Below are 9,732 nucleotides of genomic sequence, written 5' to 3' on the forward strand. Positions count from 1 at the left end.
GGCAATTAAACCACAAAGTTACCCCATGTCGGACTCGAACAGAACTTTGCAATGTGGAAGAATCCTCTGCGTGGAGCCTCCACAAAGGACTTCACGTAGTTTGTTTTAGCCACAAGCAATTAACAAAATTACCCCCCAAAACTCCTTTACATAATGTCAGTGGAACGGTGCCAAATTCCCTTTCAGGGAAGTGCAATAACAGTGACATCTCGTGGTAGCTCGTGGTTCACTAGGACACATTTCTTCCCTCATTACCAACTATCTAGCAAAACCATTCAGAAATGCCCTCTCCAGTGAAGAAATGTATTCACATACATCATTTTCCTAGTAATAAGCATAAAAGAATAATGGGATATATTCTGAGTTTTTCTAGTGAGGACTAACAATAAATCATTTCTTAGCCCTGGTCACATCATCCATAGGATGAAAAATGTCTTGTGATCATTAACTTCTTTTCAGCTGGTGATAATATATGGTCAGGTTTTAAGTAATTGAACCAGTAGCATTTAATTAGCTCCGAAAAACTATTTCAGATCATGAATCACAGATTTTCTACCTGTTTGAGGTTCCCTTACTAGGTTAGAAGTATATTTCATTTCCACCCATGATCCATCTTGAATATCTAATTAGGTGCTTTTGATATATGGATTATAGCTCATATATCATACACGCAAACTACAGACACACAACCTTTCTTTATATAATTAACTGAGCTTCACCTCTTGCTTCACTAAGTCACCTCTTATGTCCATGATGGCCACTACCTGCTTTGACATAGAAAATTCTTCTTTCTTCAGCAAGTCAACACTAAGGATGTAAGTAATTCAGTAATTCAGACATCTAAGTGAAGAAATGAAATAACAGAAAGAAGTATTTCCTGTTGAAGGCTTGGATACAAAGAAAACAGCTAAAATTTGAGACAAACCCAATCTGAGATGAAACCCATATTGACATTCTCACTCTGCCTAATGCTGACTGACCAAAGGCCCTAATGTTTCTATCCTAGAAGTGTTTCAGAGGGCTTCACTAAATGCTTAACAAAGAGCCAGTGCAATCAACTAATACTTGGGGACATCTGTGGCAAGCACCAAACAGAATCATTTCTTATATCTTATTGTATTAAGCACAATATTTTACATTACATTAGCTAACCCACAATAATTAACCACAAAGAATCAGTTTTTATTCAGCTTTCAAACATGTTTCTGAAGCAGTTATTATGCTTCTATGACAAGACCTAGATAATTATAAGATTGGAATTTTTTGGCTGAAAAAGAGACAGGATTAGCAAACTTCTTTTGGAAGACAGAAATTAAGACTCACAATCTGCTCAAGTGTCAAACTGTAAACGTTGCCCAATATTTGGTTTGCTTTAGGAAAAAAAGTTTTGCTAAAAAGCCCTTGTTTTTAGAATCATAGAATCATAGAATCATAGAATGCTTAGGGTTGGAAGGGACCTCTAGAGATCATCTAGTCCAACCCCCCTGCATACGCAGGGACACCTAAAGCACGTGGCACAGGACTGCATCCAAGCGGGTTTTGAAGATCTCCAGAGAAGGAGACTCCACAACCTCTCTGGGCAGCCTGTTCCAGTGCTCTGTCACCCTCACTGTTAAGAAATTTTTCCTTAAGTTCCTATGGAATTTTTGATGTTTCAGTTTCCGGCCATTTCCTCTAGTCCTATCAGTGGCCACCACTGAAAAGAGACCATGACTGTCCTCTGCACTCCCTCCCTTGAGGTATTTATATACACTAATTAGATCCCCTCTCAGCCTTCTCTTCTCCAGGCTGAACAGGCCCAGCTCCCTCAGCCTCTCCTCGTAGGGCAGATGTTCCAGGCCCCTGATCATCCTCGTAGCCCTGCGCTGGACTCTCTCCAGCAGCTCCACATCCCTCTTGTACTGTGGAGCCCAGAACTGGACACAATACTCCAGATGCGGCCTCACCAGGGCTGAGTAGAGGGGCAGGATCACCTCCCTCGACCTGCTGGAGACGCTCTTCTTAATGCAGCCCAGGATCCCATTGGCCTTTTTGGCCACGAGGGCACACTGCTGCCTCATGGTCAACTTATCATCCACCATGACACCCAGGTCTTTCTCCGCAGAGCTGCTCTCCACAAGGTCGGTCCCCAGCCTGTACTGGTGTCTGGGGTTATTCCTCCCCAGGTGCAGGACCTTGCACTTGGCCTTGTTGAATTGCATGAGGTTTTTCACCGCCCAGTTGTCCAGTCTGTCCAGGTCCCTCTGGATGGCAGCACAGCCCTATGGGGTATCGGCTACTCCTCCCAGTTTGGTATCATCAGCAAACTTGCTGATATTATGCTGATATTATGCTGATATATGCTTTAAATAAGCTTTATAAAAATAAATTCAACAAAAAGGACTTTACTCCTCTCTTCTTTTCCCAGGTCCTTTTTAGGATGGTAAAAAATAATAAAAATAATGTTTTTTCCATTTTGATGAGTGTGAAGTTTTTCACTGCATAATACAAAGCAGTGAAAGCTGAATTGTCTTACTGGATAGGACAGAGGTCATCTTTACTCCACACATTTCTTTTCAGATAGGATCATAAAATGTAAATACTGTTGCTCTCAATGGCATATGATGCTCATCCTATTGATATACAGCATTAAAAATGGCCAATGGGCTTAATGCCCCATGCCCACTAGAAGTTGCTCAGAAAGGATGTATGACATCCATTACAAACACATCCACTTTGAAAAATGTTTGTTGGGTGGACGGCAGAAATTTCAATGCAAACAGGCTCAGATTTACAAACCTACCCTTTATATTACACAGTAAAAAATCCAAACAATCTCCAGTTCATGGTACTGTATTTGGTAGATAACGATTCTATTAACTCCAGTTCTGCAGTTCACATTAATCCTGGGGTTTTAAGAACATTTTCTTAGCTTTGCTAGGTCTTGTGTTACTATTCTCATCTTCATCTTCATCCTGGAGCACACGCTGGTCTCTTTTTTTCAAGAATTTATTCCCTATTGTTCCCACTAATGTTTCATATCTGCAAAGAAAAATTAAAAAATGACAGCTCTTAGTAGAGACTAAAGAAAGCCTAATTGCAACAAATCAGAAATCTAATCAACAGTTTAATTAGAGTTAAAAAAAAGAGTCAAAGAAGCCCTCCTCACACAAGAGCATAAGAAGTATAAACACTACATTATTATTTGTTCTGACAGTTTTGGTCAACTGGCAATCTGGAGTCCTGACAAAATCTGTGTGGAATATGTGGGTATCAAAGGGATGAAATGAACTACAAGTTCCTTTACTCCCCAAAATGACAGAGGTTCTACTGAACACAAAGCAGAAATTTTGGAAAAAAAATGAGTTTATGACATATCAAAGTCAAAGGTGTGTTTGCTTGTTTTGTTTTGGGGAGGGTTCCCCCCTGCACACACACAATGCTGTAGAATACCATCTTTCTGACTAATACTGACTGTGTCACAAAATACAACTTACCTTCTGGCCATTTCTTCATCTGACACATCAGCCTCCATTTTATCATCCACTTCGACTTCTTCTTTCTTGGACTTAGAGTTCATTTGTACCATTAACTTCTGAAAATGAAGCAAGAAATAGCTTGAATATGTAATTCTCACATAATGTCAGCTATGTTGATATTCACCGGTAAAAGAAACTAACAAAAGGTGGAATCAATTTTAATGAAATTTTCCCTCATTTGCTGTATCATACTCAGGCTAGAGCACGGTGTTACAAAAAACAAATCAGGAAGCAGCAATATGCCAGGTCAAACTGAGAACAAGTTCAAAAAAACCCAAAATTTTCCAGAAAATCACCTTGCACAACCTTTTTTCATACCTCTCAGGCTTTGTACTTCAACTCTTGCTTCAGTTCAGTGGCAACACTTTTATTTCTATTTTAATATACTGTCATCAGCATGAATCACACCAGAAACAAACTGAAGACTTTCCTGCCCAGAAGAATTTAAACTTTGAAACTTCAAGTCCTCACTTAGAGGACTAAGTGCTGAATAAACTGGGCTGAATGCTCAAAGGATTGGGCTCTAAATTAAATGGCAGGTGGTAAAAAAGCGAGCTTGGTCTGTTGTTTTGATGAGCAGCATGTGGGACAGTTTCCTCACCCCAGGGAGGGAAAACCTGCAGGAGTCGTGCAATTACTGGCCATCAACACAAGGAGATGAAAAGCTTCTATTTATCAGACGCTCATTGATCACCAACACTTCCTTCGAATCACAGTTTTCCCAGGTTGAAGTACATGGGCGAATTTATGGAAGGTGCTGTGAGTGGCAAACAGCAGGCAGTGCAAACATTAAAATCCACGGCCCAAAGAGCTTCAGTTCTAACGTGGGACCACCTCAAAACAGAGCATTTAAAACAGTACCTCAATTTCTGGATTGAATCCCTTAAAGGACATTCTGCCATAAAGTAGATCCTCACACGGCATAAAGCTCCTCTCTTCTATTATAAAGCTCCTGCATGAAAGTCCAAAACCAGCATTTGTCAAACAGTGCATTTTGATATAATCAAATTAAACAAATGCAAAAAGCATTTGCTGTCTTCCCCCACACAAACAAACAAAACCATGGCACATTTTATCCCATCAACTACTGTCTGAAGCTTAATTGCTCTGATAAATCTTTCAGCACAAGGAGCTTGGAGCGCAAAGGATTACTTTTTGCCAGGATAGCTGTGCCAGTTCCACAAGCAAAATTAACTCTCCTGACAAAGGCACTCTCCGCTGTTCCACCTACATTAGCGCTTTTGCCAGAATAAAAATACCACATAAATATCACTCTCCAGGTGGTATTACTATACCGGCAAAAGCTTCTAATTAATTTTTCATTGTGATGTTAGACCTGGCGTTAGTTGAGTCTACCAGGATATAAAACACTGTAATTCTCCACTCATCTTAGAAAGATTTCCCCTCTTCCCCTTCTTTTTTCCTCTTTTAATGAGCACGGAGCAAGGAAAGAAGCATGATCCTGACAAGTTCATAATACACATTAGATAAAAGTATTTCCTTGAATTGCTCCATCCTGCTCGTCATCTCACACATGTGCAGCTCTCTTTCAACTTTTCATCTCTCATGTAAAATGAACTCCTAAAATCACAGAATAACAACACTGAACAGATCACCAAGTTCATTCTCCTGCCTCAAGGCAGGCTCAGCTGAACACCCACCGTGAAGAGCAGAGGTCTGTCAAACCTGCTCTCAAAAGACTTCCGATGATGAAGACTCCATAATCTCCCTAGGCAATTTTTCCAGTGCTTCACTAGCCTTATTGTTAGGAAAAAATCCCCAAGATCCAACTGGAACCCTCCTTGCTGCACTTGAAGCTCAGTTAACTTTCTGTCATAACCACTACCGTCATGGAAAATAACTTATCAAAACCTTATTCAACTACGGTTAATTCCCCAGATCCCAGCTGCTTGAAAATTATATATTTTCTCCCCTCAATGGAATTTTTGTCCTCTTCTGACAGGATAAAAATCCAAGTATTTTTAAAGCAGTCAGCACCGTTTACAGCACCATTCTAAAGAGCAGGAATGGGCATTTGCTTTGTTACTAACTTAGGATTCCTTTATTTTCTGCTTTGCCTATTCTCTCTCCTATTTCAAAAACGGGATTTGAAATGAGCTTGACTCCAGAAGACAGAATTGCCCTGAATAGACTAAACAACATGACTGGAGCTCAACCTTCTAACAGGTTTCAAACTACTTTTTCCTCTTCATTTGAAAGAAAACAACAACAACCAGCACTGAATTGGTCCCTGAAAGAAACTCTTTGCATGCATCTAGAAGAAACAGTGTGAAAGAAAACAAAACGCACAAGAAATGAAAGTAGGTCAAACTCTGGACTAGGCAACCTTGAGAACGTCCTTTAAAATACAAAGCTGAAACACCAGTCTGTCATTATTGCTGCTTGTGCTGATTCGTTATTAAAAAAACCAAGATTCTATTCCCACTCCACAGCAATACAATGATAAGAGCTATCAAAGTGAATAAGCTTACTCTTTTTCCTTAAGATCTGGTAAATCAAGATACCAATGTTCTTCACTAATTATCTTCTTTTCTTCCTCTTCTAGTTGTTTTTTAGTTTGTGAATCCAAGCTCCTTTGCATGAACTAGAAAGACAGACATAAGCAAACAGCTAGGTTTTTTTCTACAGCACATTAATTCCTGGGTACGTTCTAAATACCCAGGATAATTACCTGATAACAATTATCCATTAAGCAACATTTAACAGTTGATATAACAAGTAAATGCTTTTTGTGTTTTTCTCTGGGTTTTGTCTGAATTAGAGCAATAGACAGTGTAAAAATAAATAGCTGCTGATCTACAGCTATGTATAGCAAGCTAGCAGTCAACCACATCTATCCTTAGATGCAGAGTCATGCCCTGGTTATTTTTGATGGTTCTGAATTGTTACATCCCACAAACCCTCAACTTTGCTAAAATTCTTGTATTTCAGCAGAGGTTGGAGAAAATTTAATATTAGAAACAAACATCAGCCACACAAATGGATGTTCTGATGTTCTAGGTTAGCACCTTTTGGAAACGTCTGTTCTTTCAACCATCTTTCTCTTGTTTCCTAAAGGTTCAGTAGTTATTTTACAGGCAGGTCAATGCAGAAGGTTATAATAATGAACACTGGAAAGTGCAAAGGGTAAGCGAGGCTATGGGAAGGAGCAGCCCTTGGCATGAAGCTGTGCAAAAGGAAGCTGCTACTCAAACTAACTTCTCATCAAAGACCCATCAATCCAGATGCATCACGTCAGGGAAAGTATGCCAATACAGTGAGTTTAAAATGGAAATAGTTAGGGCAAGATAGATCATTTTGCCTAATATAAGGACATTCCTCAGAGCTGCTCCCTTGGCTATCACCTTGGGCAGAGCCTGGGAATAGACAGCGAGGAGCAGGAACCTCTTTCCCAGCTGGGAGTAGATGAGGGCATCTGTCCAGGCCCACGGCAGATTGCTGAGGGAGCAACCTAAGGATCCGAGATATGAGAAGCATCCCTTGTATTTCCAGTGGTACCCACTCAAGCACTGGAGCTGACTGCCAATTTAAGCATCAGCGGTGTTAACTCGTTTCACCAAGCATGCTAGAGAGAACTCTTCACAACTTTACAGTAATAACCCTTATATTCTCACTTATATTCTCTAGGAGCAGGGACCTCCCTTTGAGCCTACAAAAAGCCTCTGAATAACCTCATCTGCCAGGGGTATGCATTTATCCCCATACAACTCCCAGCAAGAGGCTATTCTATCAGTAAATTTGATACACATTCCCATATAAAAATTGCTATGTGGCCATCAAAGCTTACCTGTGCAACACTGCAGAAGAATTTCATGTAAACTAATTCTACCCCTCTCGTTTAAAGCAGCCCCACTCCTGTGCTTGGATAAGCCTGCAGGCTGACAGATAACAAGCCAGTGGGGCACATCTGTATCTGGAACGTTAGCGGAGACCCAGATGCACTTTTGGTCCCAGCTAGAACTTGGGGATAAAGCCCAAGGGGTCCCTAAATGCATTCCTTAAATGGGACTCCCACATCGTTGAGCTTACTTAAAAAATAATAATAATAATAATACTTCCCTTTACAGTCTTTACAAAATGCCCACAGGAAAATGAAACAAGAAACCCCTAAGGAAAAGCCAATACAGTGCTAGTGTCGTCTTTCCCATTTATATTTCTATTTGCATCCATGTGTACAAGTTAATGAAAGAAAAATTGACTTTTGTTTTCTGAGTCGTCCCAAAATGTGTCAGAGCTTTCCAATTAAAATTACAGTATCTACCTGAGGAAATTGAGGGAATCTATCATGTGGAAAACCATATTGCTCATGGAAATTGGTTAGCCAGTCAGAAGTCTGAATAGGAGGAATTTTGTTACAAGCACCCAATTAAATAATCATTTTACATTACATTTTAAAGATTATGTTCCTAAGCATTACCAGAGGGAACAACTAGATTAAAAAAAAAAGGTGATCATATTTATCTAAAATGTAAACATGCATGAATGAATTAAAAAAAAAAGCCAACTGTGGAAGACACGGAATATGCAAGTCATTAGCAGAGCTGTTTTTTGGATCATTTACTCAAATAATGGCACCTGAATGAAATGGTGCAAGAATTCAAAGCAGGAGCAATGCTTGGACACCAAGAGGGAATATGTGGATTGGGGCAATTAATGCCAGGGCTTTGGCAGCACTGCCTCTGACCATGCACCTCTGTGTCCATGGATCCGTGCTTGTTCCTCTTATCCCTACAGCTATCAAGCAATTAAATAAAACGCTGGTAAACAAGGAGATCTGCAGAAGGAAGATGCTAAATATGAGAGTTATGTATGACCTTTCCAAGATCTACTCATCTCTTCTACTGCATGGACTAGCCCAGCAATGTCATGGCATGGCACTCAATGCCTGTTCTCCACCCCTCCAAGGAAGGCACCTAGAACTGGTTTGCTAAACCAGGGCTTAATAAACTTGCAAAAGCAGTAGCGGAAATTTCACCTAAAAAGAAAACATTACATTAGCATCACTAATGCTGCAATCCAGGTTAAGGGAGCCCTGCTCTGCCATGGGCTGCTGGCTAACTGAGAGCAACATCCACATGCTTTAAAAGACGTGGAAAGTCATGTTTGGTGCCCATGTGCCAATTTTAGCCTTTTGTGAGCAAAATCTGCTAGTTGTGGTAAATATTCCACCACCGCTCTGCAGCAGAGTCCACGTTATGTGACAGGTCGAACTGTGCCAGCCAAATCCTTTCCCGGGTGTCTTGAGAAAAACACGCACTATGGCCACAAATAAAGTGGAAAAAGGGAAAAACAAAGCAGGGAGTGGTGGTGTAAATAAAACACAGCAGCCTAGCTACTCATAAATGCTTAATTAATATTAAAAATAGTAATGTCAACCCAAGTGCTGGTCGCTGTGCAGGTGAGGGCCATCAGCAGCACCCCAGGCCTGCTCCAGGCCTCCACGTGAACCAGGCACGAGGGGGACTGGCTGCACCTCACCCCACACCGGCCACCGCAGCCAATTAAAACAGATGCATACATTGAAAAAAATTAATAAAAATAAATAATAAGTACAAAAAGAAAAAAAAAACATAGTACAAAGCAAAGAAGCCTCAGACAAAAAGTCTCCCTCAAATGCGGCAGGTAGCATTAACGCTTTAAGGATAAGGAACAAGGAGGGAGGAGCGCAAGCACGCGGCGGGGAGCTCCGGCCGCCGATCCGCTCCGCTCCGCCCGCCTCCTTCCCTGCCGCTCGTCCCCGTCCCCGTCCCCGTGCCCGTGCCCGTCCCGGTGCCCTCGAGGCCGCCGCACCTTCATGCGCAGCAGGTTCTTGGAGAGCTTGGCCTTCACCTCGGCGGCCATGGCGGCCGCAGCGCCCCGCAGGCCGCGGCCGATCCCCGCCCTCGCGTGGTGCCGCCGCCGCAGGAGGAGGCGGGAGCGAGGGGAGGGCGCCGCGGCTGCGCCCTGGCCGCGCGGGGCGGCCCCGGGGCCCGCTGCTGCCCCGGGTCTCCGGTTCCTGAAAAATAAGCGCCGGGTTTTACTTCAGCGGGGGGAATTGCAACGTTGGTCCTGTGGTTAAAACCGGGAAACAACCGAATTGGAAGTTATTATTAAAAAAACGCCCAGCGGCTTAATCGCCCCAAGTCGTGGCCTTTGGTGTCAGGTAGTTTGGGAATCCTTGCGTGGGATTTCTGCCTGACTCCTCCATCACAAG

At 42.0% G+C, this 9,732-nt stretch overlaps 1 protein-coding gene across 1 annotated transcript; it reads right to left on the bottom strand.

Moving 5' to 3' along the window:
- Positions 1 to 2,548: 2,548 nt before the first annotated feature.
- On the bottom strand, positions 2,549 to 9,464 carry MPHOSPH6 (M-phase phosphoprotein 6). The gene is made up of 5 exons (XM_088529066.1): positions 9,330 to 9,464; positions 6,011 to 6,123; positions 4,380 to 4,470; positions 3,477 to 3,574; positions 2,549 to 3,021 (listed from the first exon to the last, which is right to left on the bottom strand). Exons 1-5 carry the CDS (start codon positions 9,378 to 9,380, stop codon positions 2,880 to 2,882), a joined length of 495 nt encoding a protein of 164 aa, XP_088385192.1. The 5' UTR covers positions 9,381 to 9,464; the 3' UTR covers positions 2,549 to 2,879.
- Between the last annotated feature and the right edge of the window lie 268 nt (positions 9,465 to 9,732).

This window comes from Tinamus guttatus, unplaced genomic scaffold (genome assembly GCF_059628265.1).
Source record: "Tinamus guttatus ecotype Peru unplaced genomic scaffold, ASM5962826v1 Tinamus_guttatus_pri_ptg000323l, whole genome shotgun sequence".
In the NCBI taxonomy this organism is placed as follows: domain Eukaryota; kingdom Metazoa; phylum Chordata; class Aves; order Tinamiformes; family Tinamidae; genus Tinamus; species Tinamus guttatus.